This window comes from Phaseolus vulgaris, chromosome 10, assembly GCF_051622355.1.
Source record: "Phaseolus vulgaris cultivar YP4 chromosome 10, ASM5162235v1, whole genome shotgun sequence".
NCBI classification, from domain to species: Eukaryota; Viridiplantae; Streptophyta; class Magnoliopsida; order Fabales; family Fabaceae; genus Phaseolus; species Phaseolus vulgaris.
The window spans coordinates 36,129,170-36,153,364 of record NC_143507.1 but is presented as its reverse complement, the minus strand read 5'-3'; the positions used below and the strand labels follow the sequence as shown (position 1 = coordinate 36,153,364).

The window sequence follows — 24,195 nt, the reverse complement described above, 5'->3', positions numbered from 1 at the left end:
TCATTTCTGTTAGGTTGGGTGCTGTATGGAATATTTCATTGAGCACCATAGGTATCTCATTCTGATCAGCATGTAATAACAGGGACATATTCTTTATACATTTGAAGACTCCTGTAAATTTTTCAGACCCAAGCCTTGATCTTAATGCCAGAATTTGTTTCCAATCAAGAGTCAATCGTTACAGGTTTGAAATGGCCTAACAATTAAAGCAAAAACAAATTCAACAGAAATTAAGGACTGTAATAGGCAAAAAAAAAATAGATTGCAGATTCTTTATAGTGCACTTGCCTCTAGACTTGAGATAAGAGGCTCTCTGTCACCTAAAGTAGTCTCACCAATGCAATGTGCACTTTGAAATAACTCCAATTTCTCACAGTTCGACACAGATAATTTATTTAAGGCTGGACATTCCAAAGTAAATGTTTGAGGGTAAAAGCAAGTGAGTTGTGGCAAGGAAGAAAGTTTGAACTCCTCTAAACAAGGGAGTACAAAATTTGCTTCTGTGTCTTCCTCTTTTTCTATAATTTCTTGGAATTCAGCACAATATTCTATCACAAGTGCCTTGAGACTTTTAAGATGTTTTGCCAGGGAAGCTGGAAATAAAGATTGCAGGTTTTCACAATTGCTAACAACGACCTGTTGCAGATTTGGAAAGATGAGAACTCCATTTTTTTTCTTTTCCCAAACATGTGTCATCTTCGATAGCCCTTTTAAGGTCAATATCTTCAACTGGGATGCTATTTCCGTAATCTCAGTGTCATTCATATAAAAAAGTACCTCTACTGTTGCGCTATCCCGTACTTCCAACTCTTTTAAGCTCTTTAGAAGACCAATAATAGCAGATGGAAGTGCACATGGCAGAGTGCAGTTCTGCAGCTTCAAAGTAACCAAATCGCCCAACCATTTGTTTTGCAGGCCAAACTTACAATGCGGATCTTCTTGGAGCTCAAGATTATCAGAAAAACACTCCTTGTCCACTGCTTCAAAAAACTCCTGTAAATTACAAAAGGTTTTTTTTTATAAATTTTCTAAATTACTTGTAGATATGCATTAAATATGATAAGATCAAATAAATTATAAATATCTTTCCGAACACATACTTGAAATTTTTACCTTTCGTTGTGAGATCCCTTTTATTCTGGTGTTAAGATCTTGTGGAGGAGGTAAATCGTCTGCTTCCTCGTCCATGGATAACGTGATTTCCATAAGGGATTCAATTCCTTGGGAGAAAATCTTCATGTTGGGGCAGCTCCATATTGTCACTGTTTTCAAAGATGATAATTGCAGAGTGTCACTCCCACGATAAAAACATTCTAAACTTCTTAGAGATGATAGATAAATGGTGTGGAGTCGCTCAAATTTAATGGGTTCAGAAGTTTCATCTCCCTCTTTAGCCACTATTTCTGTTACTGATTCGCATTCTCTGACAGCAATCTTCTCAAGGTTCACTAACTTTTTTGCAGCTGAAGATGTAAATAAATCGTTCAAGTTTGGACATTTGTGTATATGCACTTCTTTCAGACAAGAGAAAGACACTTTAGAAGTAGAATGTACTCCTAATGTTGTCAAATGAGGACATCTAGAAACATATAATTTGTGGAGCCTCTCACAGATTATGTTTAAGCTTGGGGAGTACTCTAACTGGGGAGTGGACACATTGCGTAGTCTCAATATTGTTAACTGTCCCAGTATCTTCTCCTCGGCACTTTTGGGGTTTTGAGAAAGGAAATTCTTGAGACTTTCGCAATTGTTTATATGCATTTCTATTAAATTTGGTGCCTTGAGTATTTCAATGGGCAACATAGACATTTCATTCACATCAGCGCCAAAGAACCACAAGGAAATGCTGTTTAAATTTGTGAGGCCTTCCGGTAATGCCCGAATTTGTTTCCAATCAAGAGTCAGTTTCTCCAGGTTGGAAATGACCTAACAATTAGAGACAAAAACAAATGGGATCTAAGGTGTGTGAATTAGATAAAAGATGAAAGCATAAAAAGTTGATTCTATGATACTTTAACTTACCTTTGGATCTGGGATAAGAGGAAGTTTGCTGCTTGAAGTACCCTCATCCATGGGTTCACCTGCACTTTGAAATACCCCTAACTCATCACAATTCCACACAGATAAAAATTTTAGGGCGGGGAATTCCAGAGTGAATGGGTTAGGGCAAGTGACCCGGGGCAAGTCATTGAGTTCCAAATCCTCTAGCTTAGGGAACACAAACTCTTCTGTTACAAATGCTGTTTCTTCCTTTCCAACCAAGTCTTGCAAATTTTCACAGGAAACTATTTTAAGCTTCTTAAGATCCTTGAGACTTTTTGCCAGGAAAGCAGGAAATAAAGTTTGCAGCTTTGCACAATCACTGACAGCAACCTCTTGTAGACTGGGAAAGATAAGAATTCTTTGAGTGTCCTTTTCCCACACACGCGTAAGTTCTGGTAGCCCATTTAAAGTCAATATCTTCTACTGGGATTCTGTTGCCGTAATATCAATATCTTTCATGTCAAAAATTGCCTTTACTTGGTCGCTATCTCGCACTTCTAACTCTTTTAAGTTCTTTAAAAGAGCAAGAATAGAAGACGGAATTGCATATGATAGAGTGCAGTTCTGCAGCTTCAAAGTTTTCAAATTGGCCATCCATTTGTTTTGCAGACCAATTTTACAACGCAGGTCTGCTTGTAGCTTAAGATTATCAGAAAAGCAGTCCTTGTCCACGGCTTGAAAAAACTCCTGTAAATATTGCAATAGGTTTATCATCAGATATATCAATTGCCTGCTCTCTGCTTTGTTTACCTTAAAAAACTCTATAAATTTAAGATGGTTCTTGTTTTAGATTCTTTAAATTCACTCAAACCAGAGTCATAATTAATTGATTCATAATTAGAAGTGGTTACCTGTTGAAGGAACACCTTTTCTACCGAAGAGTTAAGATTATTGTATAAGACCAATTCATCACTTGAGATGTTTGAAGCTTGAATTCCTCTAAAAGAAGAATTCACCTCTATTTCTCCTTCAGAGAAAAACTTCATCTTGGGGCACATCCTTATGTTCACTCGCATCAAGGACGGTAAGCGCATAGTGTCATTGCCGGAATAAAAGCATCCCATGCTTGGTAAAAGATTTAGATCTATGCGCTTTAGCTGCTGTAGTTTGATCTCTTCTGAAATTTCACCCTCACCTTTCATAACTATTGCTTCCATTGATTCACAGTCTCTGACTTTTATACGCTCAAGGTTCTCTAACTTATTCACCGCAGATAATGTGAATAAATACTTCAATTCTTGACAGCTTTGTATGAACATTTCTTTCACATACTTGAAAGACACTAAACGAGTAGAATGCACTAAAGTTTTCAAATCAGGACAATTGAAAATATATAATTCTTGGAGCTTTTCACTGTCACAAATCACGTTTAACCATTGTGAGTCATCCGACCCAATGGACTGGAGTTTCGAAACTTCATTCAGTTCCAATGCTTTCAAGTCAGTAAGCACCCTTTTATGAACAATTTCTGGGATTTGAGTTTGGAATAACTCGAGGCAACTGCAATAGTTTATACTCAGTTTTGTTAAATTGGGCATCTTCTGGAGTATTTGAATAGGCAAATCAGGTCTTTTATTCTCATCAGCATCAAAATACAGGGGAATATAATGAAAGTATTTGAGGTTGTCCATAGATTCTCCCAACTTTGTCCTTGTACCGGTACTGGGCGAGGCCGGGACCCACCTGCCTGCCCGACTCCCAGTCAAGCCTGACCGAGAGACTGATAAGTCAATATCTTCAGAAATCTGGCCAAACTGCCGGCAGACCTAGACCTTTGTATACTTGGCCGACTGACGATATTGACCCTAAACCCTAAACCTTGGCCGACTGACGAATGGCCGAGACCTTTGTATACTTGGCCGACTGACGAATGGCCGAGACCTTCGTATACTTGGCCGACTGACGAGTGGCCGAAACCTTTGGAGACTTAACTGAGATGGTCGAAGACCACACTTATTTGGCCGATGGCCTACCCTCACCATGAGAATTTGGCCGACGGCCGAACCCTATTACGATTAACGCTCAAACCGAGATCAGTAAAGCTAATCCATCATCAAGAATTAGGTAATGCAACCCTAAGCGGTATCCACCTCGATAAACGGGCCCAACAAGGTAGGCCCATTAGAATAATATAAATAGCACGCATTCCAAGGAGTAAGGTATGTCATTATTACTGTTCACCTACCTGAGAGCTAACCACCTGCTTTACTGACTTGAGCGTCGGAGTGCCTTCGCAGGTACCCCCACCATCCGGTGTACACCCGACGACCGAGTCCCGAGTGCCGAAGGATAAGCAGAAAGAAGAGAAGGATCCCAGTCCATCACCCAGCCACCTGCCCGACTGAAGGAAGGAGAAGAAGACTTCAACAGTTCTCTAGGTCCCATCTCCCTAGCAGGAACAATTGGCGCCCACCGTGGGGCCGAGGGAAACTAGCTGAAGGAAAAAAGTAGATGGTTTCGACAAGAAGCATGGAAATAATGACTGAAGCCGACCAGACAATGCTGCTGCTGTCTCTCCAGAGGGAGATGGCCGAGATGCGAAGAAAGGCCGAGGAGGCCGCTCAGAAGAATGAGCAAGAGCTGCAGGTTCTCCGCAGGGAGAACGAAGATATGAGAAAGAAGCTGGGGGAGGGAGGACCCTCTGTCATACCGACGAACGTGGTCGGCAAGTCCTACACCTATCCCCCCAACCCGGATGTGGCCGAGGGGACAAGAGGCCGACCCCCTCCCCGCGAGACTGAAACGGGCGACGAGTCGTGCCTAATCAGATCCACCCGGACGACCCTGACGGCCGACCCGAACCGCCGTCACCCCTTTACAAACAACATCATCGAAGTCCCACTTCCTGAGAAGTGGAAGGGTTTCAACCGAGACCGATACGACGGGTCGACCGACCCGGACGAGCATATGGACGCCTACACCACCCATATGAGTCTCTACACCTCGGACGACGCCGTCTTGTGCCGAGTGTTCCCCACATCCTTGAAGGGTGCAGCCCTTAGTTGGTTCACCAAGCTCTCACCCAACTCCATAGATAGCTTTGCCACGCTCATCGCAAAGTTCGAAACACAGTTTGCGACCAGCCGGCCGCACCACCTGACCTCAATCGCCCTGGTAGGCATCCGCCAGGAGAAAGGAGAGTCGCTGAGAACCTTCGTAGATAGGTTCAGTAAAGTGGCAATGAGCATCCGAAATCTGAGTCCGGATGTCGCCATGCACCACATGCTGATGGCCCTGCGCCCGGGGCCCTTTGCCGACAACCTATGCATGCAGCCGGCCGACAGCCTGGACGAACTGAGAAAGAGAGCCGCTAAGTACATGCAGCTGGAGGAGCTAAGAGAGTTCCGCAACCAGGCCCGTGCCGAGGCCGGTGGAGAGAGGAAAGAAGAAAAAGACCGACAGGCTCGGCCGATACAGAGAACGGACCGGCGCCGGGAAAACCGAGACCGACCGATCCGTTTCTCGAGGTATACACCCCTAACGGCCGAGCGGGGAAGGATTCTGGACGAAGCCCTTAACGCCGAGCTGATCCCTCCCCCAAGGAAGGTGGCCAGCCCAAATAACGCCGACCGGAGGAAGCAGTGTCGGTACCACAAGAACACCGGACACTCAACCGACGAGTGTCAGGCCCTTAAGGACAAGATAGAGGAACTTATCCAGGCTGGGCATCTCCGCCGGTTCGTCAGGAATGGCCGAGACCCACCAGGCCGGGCGGATCCTCCCAGGCGGACGAGGTCACCTCAGCGCGGCCGAGAAAACCAAAACAACAGAGGCGACCGACAACCCGCAAGGGCCGATCCCCCTCGAAGAGACGACCCCCCCAGGGAGGCCGATAGGAGAGGTAACCGAGAGGTTATCAACACTATAGCCGGCGGCTTCGCCGGGGGAGGAAGCACGAACAACGCCCGAAAGAAGCACCTCCGGGCAGTACATCAGGTAAACGCTGTGGCGTTCCGACCGAGAATGCCACCCATCACATTCACGGACGATGACTTCAAGGGCGTAGACTACCGCCAGCAGGACGACCCGATGGTGATAGCGGTCGACATAGATCGATTCACCATAAGGAAGACCCTCGTAGACCAAGGAAGTTCGGTAGATATCCTCTACTGGAAAACTTTCAAAGCCATGAGAATGACCGAGGCCGAGATGATGCCATACGACGACCATGTGGTAGGATTCTCGGGCGAAAGGGTGGGTACCAAGGGGTATATCGACTTGTACACCACCTTCGGAGAGGGGAAGAACACCAGGACCATCAAAATTCGGTACCTGGTCATCGACGCCAACACCTCCTACAACATCCTCCTCGGCCGACCATCCATCAACCGGCTGATGGCTGTAGTATCAACCCCTCATCTCGCAATGAAATTCCCTTCGAAGACAGGAGACATTCTCACGGTCCACGTGGACCAGAAAGAAGCACGGGAGTGCTACGCCGAGAGCCTCCGGGTGGAGCCTCTAAGGGCAGACACCTCTCCCCTTCGGGCGAGAAAGTCCTCCCGAAAGGACCGCTCCCCCAGGAAGGACCGGCCCAGGGAGACCCAGCCAACCGTGGCACTAGTAGACCTTGATCCCCGGGCAACCGAGGACAGGCTAGAGGCAAGAGAGGAGCTGAGGAGAGTCCCCCTCCTCGATGAAGAGCACAGCACGGCTGTAGGGACAGCCTTGGCGGCGGCCGAGGCCGAGGTCATGCACGCCGCGCTAAAAAAGAATGTCGACATGTTCGCATGGACGCCGGCCGACATGCCGGGAGTAAGTCCGGATGTCATCACCCATCGGCTGTCCATATTTAAGGAAGCCCGTCCGATCTCCCAAAAGAAGAGGGACTTGGGCGACGAAAAACGACTCGTAGCGAAGGAGGAGGCCGGCAAGCTCCTGTCGGCCGGATTCATAAGGGAGGCCCGATACACGACATGGCTGGCCAACGTCGTCATGGTTACCAAGCCTAACGGTAACTGGAGGATGTGCGTCGACTACAAAAACATCAATAGCGCATGCCCGAAGGATACCTACCCCCTCCTGAACATTGACCGACTGGTGGATGGGGCGGCCGGCCACAAAATTATGAGCTTCCTGGACGCTTACTCTGGCTATAACCAGATAAGCATGCACCTGCGGGACAAGGAGAAGACGGCCTTCATGACGGTCGATGCCAACTACTACTACGAGGTCATGCCGTTCGGCCTCAAGAACGCCGGGGCGACCTACCAGCGTCTCATGGACAAAATTTTCAAGGGTCTGATAGGCCGGGCGGTAGAAGTCTATGTGGACGACATAGTCGTGAAGTCCGACTCCTTCGAGCAACATCTGAAGGATCTAGACGAGGTCTTCAAGGCTCTAAGGGGAGTCAACATGAAACTCAACCCCGAAAAATGTACTTTCGGGGTAGAGGGGGGAAAGTTCCTAGGCTTCATGCTCACCCACCGAGGGATAGAGGCCAACCCCGACAAATGCCAGGCCATACTCAGCATGAGAAGCCCGAACACCGTGAAGGAGGTACAACAACTCCTTGGGCGGCTGACCGCCCTCTCTCGATTTGTCCCCCGCCTGGCCGAGAGGACGAGGCCAATCGTTCAGTTGCTCCGTAAAGGCAAAAAATTCGTCTGGGACGACCAATGCGAGGAAATCTTCAAAAAATTCAAAGAGTTCCTCACATCTCCGGCCGTCATCCAGAAGCCGAGACCCGACGTCCCAATCCTCGTATATCTAGCAGTCTCGGAAGAAGCAGTCAGCGCTGCCCTAGTGCAGGAAGCCGAGGGCGAGGAGCGACCCATATACTTTGTCAGCCGAACCCTCCATTCGGCCGAGACCCGATATCAGATGATTAAGAAGGTGGCTCTCGCACTCGTCCTCACGGCAAGACGGATGCGCCCCTACTTCCAAAATCACTCCATAACTGTAAGAACCGACTACCCTATTTTCAAAATTTTATCTAAACCGGACCTTGCAGGGAGGATGATAGGATGGTCGGTCGAACTCTCCGAGTTCGACATACGTTATGAGCCGAGGGGCGCCATCAAGTCTCAATGCTTGGCCGACTTCTCGGCCGAGCTGACACCACTGCCCACCCTCTCGGACGGTTGGACTCTCTACGTGGACGGCTCATCAAATAAAACAGCCTGTGGAGCGGGAGTCGTCCTGGAAGGGCCGGGCGACCTCCTCCTGGAACAAGCCCTCCAGTTCGGATTTCGGGCGACCAACAATCAGGCCGAGTACGAGGCCTTGCTGGCCGGGCTGAACCTAGCTTACGACATGGGAGCGCGCGAGGTTACATGCAAAAGCGACTCCCAGGTGATGGTCGGCCAAGTCAACGGAGATTTCGAGGTTAAAGAGCCTTTGCTGCAGCGGTACTACCACGCGGCCAAAAACAGTATCGCCCGCTTCAACAAAGCGCCCTTGCAACACATACCGAGGGAGGACAACAAAAGGGCCGACATCCTGTCCAAGCTCTCGATCACCAAAAAGAAGAGCCACCAGAGGTCAGTCATACAAATATGGCTGAGACACCCTAGTGTGACGGAGGCCGAGGCCGAGTGTCTGGCTATCGAAGAAGAAGAGGCCGACGCCGAAAACTGGATGACACCCGTCATCCAATATCTAACGGTCGGCACATGCAAGGCCGGCCAAAAGAAGGCGATGAAGCAGCAATGCGCCCGGTACACCATGATTAACGAAGATTTGTATCGGAGAGGCTACTCGACCCCCCTGCTAAAATGCATCACCAACAAAAGGGCCGAGTACATCCTGGCCGAGATCCATGAAGGAATCTGCGGAAATCACGCCGGGACGAGGACGATGGTCGCCAAAGTTTTGAGGGCCGGCTACTACTGGCCGACCATGCAAGGCGACTGTGCCGAATATGTGAAGAAATGCGCCAAGTGCCAAGAGTTCGGCCCCCTCCACCACACCAGGCCGGAAGAACTGCATAGCATCATCTCCCCATGGCCGTTCGCCATGTGGGGGATGGACATTATCGGGCCATTCTCCCCAGGGAAGGGGCAGACCAAATTCCTCCTGGTGGGAGTCGACTACTTCACCAAATGGATCGAGGCCGAGCCCCTCGCCTCCATCTCGGCGAAGAATGTACAAAACATTGTATGGAGGAGCATAGTTTGCCGATTCGGCGTCCCACACACAATAGTAAGTGACAATGGCCGACAGTTCATCGACCGAGGCCTACAATCCTTCTATGACGACCTGGGCATCAAGTCCGTCACAGCCTCGGTGGAACACCCACAAACCAATGGGCAGGCCGAGGCCGCCAACAAGGTCATACTCAACGAGCTGAAGAAGCGTCTGGGCAAAGCAAAGGGCCGATGGACCGAGGAGTTGATCGAGGTACTTTGGGCGTACAGGTGCACTCCCCAAACTACCACACAAGAAACGCCCTACAGCCTGACATACGGAACCGAGGCCATGATCCCGGTAGAGGTGGCCGAGCCCACCATACGACGGCAGATGTTCGATCTCACCCTAAACGAGGAAAGCCTAGCGGTCAACCTCGACCTGGTAAGTGAGCTTCGTGACAAAAGCAAGATTCGGGAGGCTGCCTGCAAAGCCCGGGCGTCCAGACGGTACAACACCAAAGTCCGGCCTAGAGGTTTCCAGAAGGGCGATCTTGTCTAGAGAATGCGCAGCGATGCAAGAAAAAACGAAGGGAAGTTCTCATCCAACTGGGAGGGGCCTTTCCGAGTCCGAGAAGTCGCACAAGGAGGGGCCTATCATCTAGAATGGCTTTCAGGAAAAATTGTACCGAGGACGTGGAATGCCACGCACCTCAAATTCTATTACAGCTAAAATCAATAAAATCACGCACTCTTTCCTCACCCAATCAGGGAGGTTTTAACGAGGCGTTTTCATCAAAAGTGTTGGAAATATTCTACCGAGAGTACCGGCCGAACGCCCGCTCGCTCGATTAACATCGCGAGTGCCGGCCCACCGACTGCCCACTTGCTCGATTAACATCGCAAGTGCCGGCCTGCCGAACGCCCGCTCGCTCGATTAACATCGCGAGTGCCGGCCACCGACTGCCCACTTGCTCGATTAACATCGCAAGTGCCGGCCTGCCGACTGCCCACTTGCTCGATTAACATCGCAAGTGACGGCCCACCGAACGCCCACTTGCTCGAATAACATCGCAAGTGTCGGCCTGCCGATCGCCCACATTTCACGCGCTCGAATCCAACATTCGCTAATAGCCGATCGCCCTTATCTTAATTGCTCGAATTTAACATTCGCAATTTTATGGCCGATCGCCCTTATCTTAATTGCTCGAATTGTAACATTCGCAATTTTATGGCCGATCGCCCTTATCTTAATTGCTCGAATTGTAACATTCGCAATTTTATGGCCGATCGCCCTTATCTTAATTGCTCGAATTTAACATTCGCAATTTTATGGCCGATCGCCCATATTTTGTCTGCTCGAATTTAACATTCGCAATTTTATGGCCGATCGCCCTTATCTTAATTGCTCGAATTGTAACATTCGAAATTTTATGGCCGATCGCCCTTATCTTAATTGCTCGAATTTAACATTCGCAATTTTATGGCCGATCGCCCATATTTTGACTGCTCGAATTTAACATTCGCAATTTTATGGCCGATCGCCCATATTTTGACTGCTCGAATTTAACATTCGCAATTTTATGGCCGATCGCCCTTATCTTAATTGCTCGAATTGTAACATTCGCAATTTTATGGCCGATCGCCCTTATCTTAATTGCTCGAATTTAACATTCGCAATTTTATGGCCGATCGCCCATATTTTGACTGCTCGAATTCAACATTCGCAATTTTATGGCCGATCGCCCATATTTTGACTGCTCGAATTCAACATTCGCAATTTTATGGCCGATCGCCCATATTTTGACTGCTCGAATTCAACATTCGCAATTTTATGGCCGATCGCCCTTATCTTAATTGCTCGACTTTAACATTCGCAATTTTATGGCCGATCGCCCTTATCTTAATTGCTCAAATTTTAACATTCGCAATTTTATGGTCGATCGCCCTTATCTTAATTGCTCGAATTTAACATTCGCAATTTTATGGCCGATTGCCCATATTTTGACTGCTCGAATTTAACATTCCCAATTTTATGGCCGATCGCCCACATTTTACTTGCTAGAATTTAACAAAAATTTATGGCCGGCGCCCGAACGAATGGCTGGCCGACTGTTTAAACTTCTCAAATTTCATGCCAAACTCTGATAAAAGAAAAGATGGACGATGTGTTGATAAAAATGAAAAAAGCACCGGGCGATACATCAAAAACAAAATAAGAAGGCCACGCCCCAGCCTCGGAAGATGCTAAAAGAAAAAGGGGAAAGGCCACAACCCGGCCAAAGGTATAAACCTAATCCCGCACTTCAATGCACTCACCCTCGTCGGCTTCGGCCTCCCTATCCTGAACCTCGGCCTCCCCTCCTTCGGTCCCGGCCGGTTCAGCCCTTTGAGCAGTCAGAGCGGCCACCTCAACACTCGGCATAATCCGACCCTGATGAACCTCACAATCAAGGTCGAACTCCCCAGTAGCCGGCGGCCCTCCATATAGCACGTGCGCTTGACGCACGGCCCTTTCAAAACACTGCTTCAGTAACTCCTCGGCCTCGTCATAGTTCTCGTCGAGTTCAGCTTCGACTTTGGCCTTGGTAGTTTTAAGGGCAAGCACCTCAGCGGCCGACTCCGCGAGCTTCTCGTCGGCCCACTTCTTCAACTGGGCGACCTCAGCCGCCGCCCTCCTCCTCTCGGACTCTAGTTGACGCCTCGCCTCGCCGGCCTCACTTTGGGCCAACTCTTTCTCGGCCACCTCCTTGGCAATCTTGGTGGACAAGTCATCATTAGCGGCCAAAGATTGCTCCAAGGACTGAGCGGCCTCCGAGAGCTTGTGCTCCAACTGCGACACGGTCTCCACGTGTCGGTCTTACGCCTGGAGACCGTGTTGGAAGAGAACGACCGCACGGCCAAGGGAGCCCAACCGTCTCCCATCATCAAAGACTCATCGGACATATCTAACACATCTGTCCTTGGCCGACTGACGAATGGCCGAGACCTTCGTATACTTGGCCGACTGACGAATGGCCGAGACCTTCGTATACTTGGCCGACTGACGAGTGGCCGAAACCTTTGGAGACTTAACTGAGATGGTCGAAGACCACACTTATTTGGCCGATGGCCTACCCTCACCATGAGAATTTGGCCGACGGCCGAACCCTATTACGATTAACGCTCAAACCGAGATCAGTAAAGCTAATCCATCATCAAGAATTAGGTAATGCAACCCTAAGCTGTATCCACCTCGATAAACGGGCCCAACAAGGTAGGCCCATTAGAATAATATAAATAGCACGCATTCCAAGGAGTAAGGTATGTCATTATTACTGTTCACCTACCTGAGAGCTAACCACCCGCTTTACTGACTTGAGCGTCGGAGTGCCTTCGCAGGTACCCCCACCATCCGGTGTACACCCGACGACCGAGTCCCGAGTGCCGAAGGAGAAGCAGAAAGAAGAGAAGGATCCCAGTCCATCACCCAGCCACCTGCCCGACTGAAGGAAGGAGAAGAAGACTTCAACAGTTCTCTAGGTCCCATCTCCCTAGCAGGAACAGTCCTTAACACCAATGTGAGTTCCCAGTCAAGTATCAGTACCTCAAGGTTGCAGATATCCTAGTGAAAGAAAAACAAATAAAAGGGTGAGCACTGAGTATTAAAACATAGAGAGAGAGACAGAAAGTGCGCATTGCATGCTACTTAATTACCTTTAGATCAAAGAAAATGAATTGTCTGTTAGCACCTCCAAATAGCTTCAACTCTGGGCAACCCCACATGAATAATTTATTTAACACAGGGCAATCCAAAGTAAATGATTCTGGGTAGAAGTAAATGAGCTCTGGCAGATGACCAAGATACAGTGCAGTTAACCATGGGAACACAAACACCGCTTCTGTGTCCTCTTCCTTTCTAACAATTTCATGCAATCCATCACAAAATACTATTTGAAGTTCGTTAAGCTTCTTAAGATTTTTTGCCAAGGTCAAAGGAAACACAGTTTGAAGGTTTTCACATTTACTGACATTGACTACCTTCAGATTCTGAAAGCTTTGAGTTCCTTTACCGTTTCTTTCCCACACATCCTTAAGTTGTGCCAGCTGTTGTAAAGTCAATTTCTGCAAGTGGAATATTGTTCCAGTACGCTCTTCAGCATTCATCTCAAAAATTACCTTTACATTGTTGCAACCTCGTACTTGCAGTTCTTCTAAGCTCCTTAAATAAGGAAGAATATTAGATGGAATTGCACATGGTTGAATTACACAATTCTCAAGCTTCAAAATTTTCAAACTATAAAACCAGCTATTTTGCTTTTGCAGACCAGCTCCACTTTGCCACGTTTCTTGTAGCTCTTGATGTTCAGAAAGGCTCATCTCCTCCATGCCTTCAAAAAATTTCTGTGAATATATATTGTGTGTGAGTCATTATATAATAACTATTCCACTCAGACAATCACTTGTCATTGATTCTTTAAAAAGATAACTGTAGCTAAAACATAATTATTTCTCGTTTTCTATTTACCACAAATTCACACAAATTTTTAAGCCCACTAATTACATTGTTTTAAGTTAACTTTTAAAACTGGGGACAACAAAATTGAAACGAAAATTTAGTCAAGAAAAGTCATACATAATTACATACCTTTTCCCCGAATATTTTTTGTATTGTAGAATTTATACCTCCTTCCCAGCAGAATCGTTTGTTCTCTTTTCCATGTATAACATGTATATTTTGTAAAATTGGTGAGCTGGAGACTGTTTCAGAAAACTTATCCATATTATAACATGCACTCACTACAAATTTCTCTAATGATGGGAATTCAAAGTCACAATCAGAGACACAAAAACTCTTGAGGTTCTTCAGTGAAACAAGCTCTAGGGCTTTCAATTGTTGAAAAACAACTTTGTCCGATTTTTCTCCATCTTTTCTTACTATTTCCATCAGGGATTCACATTTCACTACCTTCATGGAGTTGAGCTGAACCAAACTTTTTGCAGTAGATGCTGACATTAGACTTTGCAATCCATCACAGTTGACCACTTCTAGATTTGTCAAGCGAGTAAAAGATACAGAGGAAGGTGCTATAGTAATCATACAGGGGCAGTTCTGTAAAATCAAGAACTCTAACCTTTCAAGAATTATGTCTGGTTCAAAGCCTATCTCTTCAAGATTCGGCAAGTCTATCAACTTCAAGCTTTTCAGATTTGGAACTACTCCCAAGTTTTCAATTTCTGTATCTTCTTTTAGAGGCACTATCTTTTCAAAGAAACAATTACTCAATGATAGGCTTTTCAAATTAGGATTTCTGTGTAGAAAAGAATATAAAATCTCAGTATCCATTAATCTAGACAAGGAAAGCTCTTCTAAGTTATCCCTTCGATGGTTCCTTTTACCCATATAACTGCTTGGTGACTTTGCATGCCAAGACTCAATTTGCATGGACTTTAAGTTATTGATTACCTATAATCGACAAACATCTAAAGAAAAGGATGGGTACAGTAATATAAATTGTACATATATTTAAATTAAAGTGGAAGAATATATTTCCATTTTTATCATTTTCTATTTAATTTTGCATGTATTGTGTGGTTTAAGAGTTGAAGGGCACAGTACTAGTACCTCTTCAGGAAAGAATACATGAACAGGATTTCCTTCTGCATGCTCTGTTGCTTTGTTGAATGGTTCCAGATTGTTACAAAGTTCAATAGACAGCTCATTCAATGGACATGATAAATCATAGGCTGTTGGATAGAAGCTCGTAAGTTTTGGCAGTTTTGAAAATTTGATGGTGCTTAGTTTAGGAAAGTTAAATCTGGCTCTATCCTTGTTGGTAGCTTCGGCAACAATTTCACTCAATCCATAGCAATCACGAACCACAAGAGATTCCATATTAACAAGACTCCTTGCTACAGAAAATGGAAATATATATTCCAAACTGTCACAATATTGTGCCCACATCTTCTTCAGTTTGTTAAACTTAGGCATCCCTATTCGGTCTTCATTATTGATTTTCCACACAAGCTTCAGTTTTGGGAGTGTTTTTAAATAAACATCTTGCAAGTTATTAGCTACATCCCCAACTTGCTCATGTATATTAAATATTGCTTGCATGGACCTGCAATTTGCAACTCTCAAGTTGCATAGACTCCCAAATATTCCCTCCATTACATTTTCAAGTTTGTCACACTCCTCAATGATTAGAGTGTCTAGTTTGTTAAAGGAGTCTGAAGGGAGTTTCGGATTCCATATCTTGCTCAAACTCTTCATGTTGCCAAGTTTCATATTCTTCAATTTTAGAAAGATGCTACCCTATTTTGGTACACAGTAGCCATTAGTTAATGGAATTAGATGTAAAATAGAGAAACCAAATTAATAAACAGAAAAACATGAAGTACTTTGGTTATAATAAAAACTCTTAAAATTTGAAATGGACTAATATAACATTTATAGATCTACAATACAAACAAACAACATCAGTTATTGTACTCTTTGAAACTACGATTGTGGGTTTGTAACATTGAATCTAATCAGATCAATCTTCTTACCATAATATCCTTCTCTGTATCTCGTTCAGGAAGGAAGATGCTTCTCATCTTATCACATTCACTTACATAAAGGCTTTGAAGATTCACCATACTCTTGGCCATTGTAGATGACATCAAATATTTTAATTTCCAACAACCATTAACATCCAAACGTGTCAAATTTTCAAAAGATAATCCTTTTGAAGAATGGTCTTCACTCCATATAACGTCAATCTGGATATAGGACAACTCCAGTCTCTCTAATTTTGAAACTCCAACCTGCAAAGAGACACACGTGATTAGTGTCTCAAAAACTAGGGAATTGATTTTGACTTTCTCAACTTAATTTTCTTAATAGATAAATAACCTTCTTCTCTTTTTAAAGTGTAACTCCTTACAATATCCTTTTACTTTAACAAAAAAAAAGAGTGAAAAAGTAAGTTTTAACAAAGAAATTTAGAGGATAATTTTAAACCCACCTTTTCGTGGAAGAGTTTTGTTTCCTCTCCTTCTATAGGAGGAATGACATCAAACCCAATAAACTCAGACAAAGATTGTAGCTTCAAATAGCGTAATTCAGGAAGCGTAAGAAGCTCAGTTTTTTCAGGGTTGCTTTCTGATCCCACATTGATAATTTCCTTCAAAGAGTTACATTCAGAAACTTCAATTGTTTCAAGGACTTTTAAAAGTCTAACCACAGAAATTGAGAAGACATTCTTCAATTCACCACAGAGATTGATCTTGATGACTTTCAGTTTACCAAAAGAGGGTTCAGAAAGTTTACATGAGCATAATTCATTCATCTTCAGATTATAGAGACCTAATGATTCCAAGTTTCGAAAAGCTTTCTCAGGGTGCTGCCTGTCCTTTGGATGGATGAGAGATTGAATGGTAGAATTATTTACAATCCACAAATGTTTGAGACATGGAAATCCTTTTAAATTCAATCTATAAAAAAGGTCGTGGACAATATTATGGGCTTTATGGACACTATTGTGCTTTTCATGGACGGTATTAAGTTCTAGAAACAAATTTTCTACTCCTCCAAACAGCATTTTGATCCCCTTTAGAGAATGAATGTCAGACCCATTTTCCAATTGTACTGCCAAAAATTTCAATGTTTCATATTTCTCTGGCATTTTGAAATCAGTCTCTAAAAATGAACTCAAATCTCCAATAACAATCTTGTAACTATATAACTTGTCAAAAAACAAATTCCTTGGCAAGTAGGAATCATTTGGGATTTGTATGTCTAGAGTTGTCAATTGATTCAAATGTTTCAAATCAGAAAGAACAGCCACTTTACTTTTACCTGTTTGTTCTTCATCCTCCCATTGAATCAAGGTATTTCTCATATACAACTCCTCTAGACTTATCAAGCTAGATATGACACCATATGGAATTCTTTTAAGTTGAGAGCAATTACTTATGTCAAAAATTTGTAACATTTTTAACCCATTCAACTCATCTGGCAAACTCTTAATATCAGATCCTGAAAAACTAAGAATTCTTAACCTTTTCAGCTCTCGTATGATGAATAATTCCTCATCTGGCATGCAGCATTGTTCTAAATAAAGCATTCTAAGTTTATGCAAGCATGAAATTGAAGAATCAATGAGGTGGAGATGAATACCAGTCAATATCAACACTCTGAGTTCTTTCTTTCCTTCGAAGAAGTTTTTAGGTATTTTCGGACGTGGATTATTATTGACAATTTGAAGGACTCTAAGTCTTGGATAGTTTATTCTCCCGGGAAACTCTTCAATGAAGTCACAATGATGTAAGGATATAGCAGCATAGCTTTCAAGGTTATCAGGCCAGTCATCTACTTTTCCCTTTGTCAGTGTAAATAAATGGTTTTCGTTATATGCTATTGACAAAGCTGCAGTACGAACAGTATCCGGCATGGTAAAATGGTCACTTGAATAACTGTCAGACAACAGACCTGACTCTTTTCGCTTTGAAACCAACGTATATACTTTGTCTCTGGTTTGCCTTGCTGTGTTGATTCCTCGAAGAAAACCAAAGCCAATACAATATTTGACCAAGTCCATAATCAATGCATCATGACCCATGCGAGCACAAAGCAAGAAAGTGTGCTTGAGTTCCTCATCCAAAAGCTCATAACTCAACTTTGTAGAAAATTCAGGTGCTCTAGTTAAGTTTTGAGATTCAAGTTTTCGGTTAGTTTCCTCCCATACAGAAAGGCTCTTATTTTTCAGTGCCCTTGCAGTGGTAACTATTGTCATTGGCAACCCTTTACACTTCTTGGCAATTTGAGCTGCTAATTTGTCAAATTCAGAATTCTTGCCACCTATTCCAGCCTTTTTCTTGAACAGCATCTCTCCTTCCTTCTCCTTTAAGACTTCCACGGGGAAAATATACTCTTCTTTCCCTTCCATTTGACTTGATAACACTTGTTTGATTTCAGAAATCATCAAAATCTTGCACCCTTTGTACTGTTGAATAAACTTTAATGTAATTTGTGGGTTTTAAAGTTAGAAGTTACTAGAAAAGAGTAGAATGGGAGTTTGGATATGTAAAAGGTCAAAAGTTGTGAGTGGGATTTTAATTGTGTTGTTAGTGGGGTTTTAAGGCCATAATGAAGACTTCTCTAGAAGAGCTTCCTAAAGCCTATAAAAAGGATGCTCTCTCATTTGTAAGAGGCACCACAAAAAGAAATACAATAGAGAGAATTACAAAGAAGAGTGTTTCTTTAAAGAAATTCAAGTGTGAGTGATTGTCTGTTATTTTACAATTTGGTATCAAGAGCCAATGGCGAATGTGACGGGTCAAATACCGCTACCACGGTTAACGAAGGCGACCAGATATGACAACTGGAGCATTCAAATGAAAGCTCTTCTCGGTTCTCAAGATTCATGGGAGGTGGTCGAAGAAGGTTTTGAAGAACCAACAAATACCACGGGTTATACGGCGGCTCAAACCAAGGCGTTGAAAGAGACGCGATTGAAAGATAAGGCAGCTTTGTACATGTTGTATAGAGCTGTTGATGAGGCAATTTTTGAGAAGATTGTTGGTGCGTCCACTTCAAAGGAAGCATGGGACATATTGGAGAAGGTGTTCAAAGGAGCTGACCGAGTTAAGCAAGTGCGTCTACAAACTCTGCGTGGCGAGTTGGAGAACATGAAGATGATGGAGTCAGAAAGTGTATCTGACTACACCACGCGTGTACAGGCTGTGGTGAATCAACTCAACCGAAACGGTGAAACGATGACCGATGCACGAGTTGTGGAGAAGATTTTGAGAACATTAACAGACAATTTTGAGAGTATTGTGTGCGTGATAGAAGAGTCAAAGGACCTTGCGACACTCACAGTCGACGAGCTCGCCGGTTCTCTCGAGGCACACGAGCAACGAAAGAAGAAGAAGAAGGAGGAAACACTCGAGCAAGCACTTCAAACCAAGGCGTCAATCAAAGACGAAAAGGTACTCTATCATCAAAATTCTCAATATAGAGGGCGTGGTCGTGGAAGTCGTGGAAATGGTCGTGGTGGAAAAGGCAGCAACCATGAAGGGTACTATAAGGAGAAGGAACAGTCGAGCCAACCAAATTGGCGTGGAAGAGGACGTGGTAGAGGAAGAGGCGGCCGATGGAATTATTCCAACATCGAGTGCTACAAATGTCACAAATATGGTCACTATGCGAAGGATTGTAACTCTGACAGATGTTACAATTGTGGTAAAGTGGGGCATTTTGCAAAAGATTGTCGTGCTGATATAAAGATAGAAGAAACAACCAACCTAGCCTTGGAAGTCGAAACGAATGAAGGTGTTCTCTTGATGGCTCAAGATGAAGTCAACATTAACAATGACACTCTGTGGTACCTCGACTCAGGAGCAAGCAACCATATGTGCAGTCACAAGTACCTATTCAAAGATATGCAAAAGATTGAAGATGGTCATGTGTCATTTGGAGATGCATCAAAGGTGGAGGTCAAAGGCCGAGGTACGGTTTGCTACTTACAAAAGGATGGCTTAATTGGGTCACTCCAAGATGTTTATTACGTACCAGACCTCAAGACCAACATTTTGAGTATGGGGCAACTCACGGAGAAAGGTTACTCGATATTTTTGAAAGATCGACTCCTACACTTGAAGAACAAGCAAGGGCGTTTGGTTGCTCGAATCGAGATGGCAAGAAATCGGATGTACAAGCTGAATTTGAGAAGCATACGAGAAAAATGTTTGCAAGTCAACATAGAAGATAAGGCATTGTTGTGGCATCTCCGTTTTGGTCACCTACATCATGGTGGACTAAAAGAGTTAGCGAAGAAGAATATGGTGCACGGGCTACCCAACATGGACTACGAGGGAAAATTTTGTGAAGAATGTGTGCTCAGCAAGCATGTGAGAACCTCGTTTCCAAAGAAGGCTCAATATTGGGCTAAGCAACCTCTCGAATTGATTCATACCGACATATGTGGACCAATTACTCCAAATTCCTTCGGCGGTAAAAGGTATTTCATTACCTTTATCGATGATTTCTCACGAAAGACTTGGGTTTATTTTCTGAAGGAAAAATCCGAGGCATTTGAGGTGTTCAAAAAGTTCAAGGTGATGGTGGAGAGGACAACTGATAAACAGATCAAAGCTATAAGATCTGATAAAGGTGGCAAGTATACTTCAACGGCTTTCATGGAGTATTGCGAGGAGCAAGGCATAAGGCGATTTCTAACTGCACCATACACTCCTCAACAAAATGGTGTGGCTGAGAGGAAGAATCGGACCATTCTCGACATGGTTCGATCAATGCTTAAGAGCAAAAAGATGCCAAAGGAATTTTGGGCGGAAGCTGTGCAATGCGCCATCTATGTGCAAAATCGATGTCCACATGTGAAGTTAGATGATCAAACACCACAAGAGGCATGGAGTGGACAAAAGCCAACAGTTTCTCATCTCAAAGTGTTTGGTAGTGTGGCTTATGCACACGTACCAGATCAACGAAGAACGAAGCTTGAAGACAAAAGCAAAAGGTATGTTTTTATTGGATATGATGAGAAGACAAAAGGGTACAAGCTACTTGATCCAATAAGCAAGAAGGTGACGGTGAGATGTGCAAATAAATGAAGCAAGCGAGTGGGATTGGAACAATTCTTCAGAGGTTATGATTGAAGTTGGAGAATCATCACCGACAAGTATAAATTCCGAAACAACCGATGATGAAGATGAACCACGACAACCTAAAATTCGAAGTTTGCATGATTTGTATGATTCGACAAATGAGGTACACCTAGTATGTCTTTTGGCAAATGCAGAAAATATCAGCTTTGAAGAGGCGGTGCGAGACAAGAAGTGGCAAACTGCCATGGATGAGGAGATTAAAGAGATTGACCGCAACAACACATGGGAGCTAACAAAATTGCCAGAGGGAAGTCAACCCATTGGTGTGAAGTGGATATTCAAGAAAAAGATGAATGCTCAAGGCGAGATAGAGAGGTACAAGGCGCCACTCGTTGCGAAGGGATACAAACAAAAGGAGGGAATTGACTACGATGAGGTGTTTGCTCCCGTTGTAAGAATGGAGACAATTCGATTGCTCATTTCCCAAGCGGCTCAATTTAAATGGCCGATATTTCAAATGGATGTCAAGTCGGCATTCTTGAATGGTGTGCTTGAAGAAGAAGTCTACATCGAACAACCACCTGGGTACATGAAAATCGGAGAGGAGAAGAAGGTGCTAAAATTGAAGAAGGCACTTTACGGGATGAAGCAAGCACCGCGGGCATAGAATACTCGTATCAATACATACTTCAAGGAGAATGGGTTCAAACAATGTCCTTACGAGCATGCTCTTTACGCAAAGAATAGTGGAGGTAACATGATATTTGTTGCTCTTTATGTTGATGATCTCTTTTTTATGGGTAACAATAATGAGATGATAGAAGAGTTTAAGGGCACAATGAGATTGGAATTTGAGATGACAGATTTGGGATTGATGAAATTTTTCCTTGGCTTGGAGGTTAGACAAAAAGAGACGGGTATTTTTGTATCACAGAAGACATATGCAAAAGAGATTTTGAAGAAGTACAAGATGGAAAATTGCAACCATCAATACCAATGGAACCAGGTGCAAAACTCTCAAAGTTCGATGGAGGAGAACGTGTCGATGCAAGTAGATACCGGAGTTTGGTAGGAAGCCTTCGTTATCTCACATGCACAAGGCCGGATCTTTCATTAAGTGTCGACATCATAAGTCGGTTCATGGAGGAACCAGTTTACTCACATTGGAAGGCATTGAAGCGAGTCCTACGGTACATCCAAGGTACTGTATCACTCGGATTGTCCTACTCAAAAGCAGGAGATTACAAGTTGGTGGGTTACTCTGACAGCGATTGGTGTGGAGACATAGATGATCGGAAAAGTACATCGGGATATGTATTCTTTATGGGCAACAAAGCATTTTCTTGGCTTTCAAAGAAGCAACCGATCGTGACGCTATCGACGTGTGAAGCTGAATATGTGGCAGCATCATGGTGTGTATGTCATGCGATATGGCTGAGAAACTTGTTGAGTAAGATGGAGCTAAAGCAACTAAATGCAACCGTGATTCAAGTTGACAACAAATCAGCAATTGAGTTGGCAAAGAATCCAGTGAACCATGAAAGAAGCAAACACATTGACGTTCGTTTTCACTTTATCTGTGATCATGTGAAGAAAGGAAGTGTGGAATTGGTGCATGTGGCAAGTCAAGATCAAGTTGCTGATATCTTCACAAAACCGCTACCGAAAGTCTTTTTCGACAAATTCAAGAAGATGATTGGCATGATGGATGGTAGAAACATTTAAGTTTATGGGGGAGTTTTGTTGAATAAACTTTAATGTAATTTGTGGGTTTTAAAGTTAGAAGTTACTAGAAAAGAGTAGAATGGGAGTTTGGATATGTAAAAGGTCAAAAATTGTGAGTGGGATTTTAATTGTGTTGTTAGTGGGGTTTTAAGGCCATAATGAAGACTTCTCTAGAAGAGCTTCCTAAAGCCTATAAAAAGGATGCTCTCTCATTTGTAAGAGGCACCACAAAAAGAAATACAATAGAGAGAATTACAAAGAAGAGTGTTTCTTTAAAGAAATTCAAGTGTGAGTGATTGCCTGTTATTTTACATGTACTGAGGAACAGTTTTTTCCGTTTTCACCTTATCCGAAGCATCAACGGGGGATTTTCCTTCATTCGCCTTCTTCAAACCACCACCAAGGATATCTCTTTTTTTGACACTCTTCACGCTATCATGAGCACCGGGGGAATTTCCGTCACTGATATTCTTGGAGCTATCAACATCAAGATTTTCCTTTGAAATTTGTTACGCCATCATCTTTCTCTAATTCAGATGGAATCCCCAGCAGGTTAAAGTTCACTTCTTCCCAAAGATCATCTAGGATTATAAGCGTGCTCTTATTCTCATTATTCAATATCTGGTGAATCCTAGCAGCTCTAGCAATGTCACTTTCCTCCTCCAATACAACCCCCAACATGTCAACAATTTGTCCTTGGATTTTTCTTACGTCAGGGTTTTTTGTCACACTTGCCATGGTCACCACTTCGAACATCTTATCTTTCAAGGCTTTCTTCACAACTTCTTTCACCAAAGAGGTCTTGCCAACGCCACTCAACCCATGAAGACCGATCATTCTAACACCTGGCTTTTGGAATTCATCAGTAATCTTTTTCAGTGTCATTTCTTGATGTATAGTTTTCGTAACCAAGGTTTGAAAAAAATGCAGCCATGGAGGGTGGCCCAGACCAATAAGACAAAATGTCAAACTTTGTATTTTGCAGCAACCCATTTGCCTGCTTTGTGATATCATCTGCTTTTCTACTTCGATGATACCTTATCCCCGGCTTCGGAAGATAACCACTTTCGAAAAAGTCAAACACTGCACAGTTATGGCAATTTTCGTCCTCGTGGAAATCCTTATATGCGAGAATGAGTTTATCCACACTCTCTATCCATTCTTTAACTTCAACGTGAATTCTTCTTCCATGTCGACGTTCTTCCTCGTCAACGGTATGCTGAATAGTATCTCTCTTCTTCTTGAGCTTCTCCACAACATCTTCTTTTCTTGCTTTCCATGCTTGTAATGGCCAACATGAGTGACTAATTCTACCCTTAGGAATTTGGAGTAATTTGTTCAAACTCTTATGTATTGAGATGATATTTAAATATAATATTTTGTTCTTGATGATTGGTATTGTCATTTTATTTGTAATACTTGTTTACATTATTAGTCCTTAGATTTGACTGAAAAATATTGTCAATATCAAATCAAATCAAATTATTGTGTCATGATTAGGATTTTAAATAACGGTTTCTTGTAGATTCGATATCCGTCCTTAGGGACAAATTATTACATGTGACAACATGGTACACTTGCCACAAAAAAAGTCATCAATGATCTAGCACTACGTTAGATTGTCTGAGCTTAATATTATTTTAATTTGAAAACTAAACGACAACTATTAATAACCAAATCAGAAAAATAATACTTTAACAATTGAAATAATCATTAGTAAATGAAATTATATCTATATATTATCCTCAATCACTATTTTTGTTCTAAA

At 43.6% G+C, this 24,195-nt stretch overlaps 1 protein-coding gene across 1 annotated transcript; it reads right to left on the bottom strand.

The window, feature by feature from the left end:
- Positions 1-273: 273 nt before the first annotated feature.
- LOC137817967 (uncharacterized) lies at positions 274-23,997 on the bottom strand. Its single transcript, XM_090296145.1, is given in 15 exon segments — positions 274-993; positions 1,114-1,926; positions 2,023-2,383; positions 2,468-2,730; positions 2,895-3,705; positions 12,665-12,714; positions 12,807-13,493; positions 13,738-14,556; positions 14,716-15,422; positions 15,668-15,899; positions 16,100-18,091; positions 22,941-23,310; positions 23,312-23,742; positions 23,855-23,875; positions 23,986-23,997. Coding segments are annotated over 15 exon segments (8,289 nt in total).
- Between the last annotated feature and the right edge of the window lie 198 nt (positions 23,998-24,195).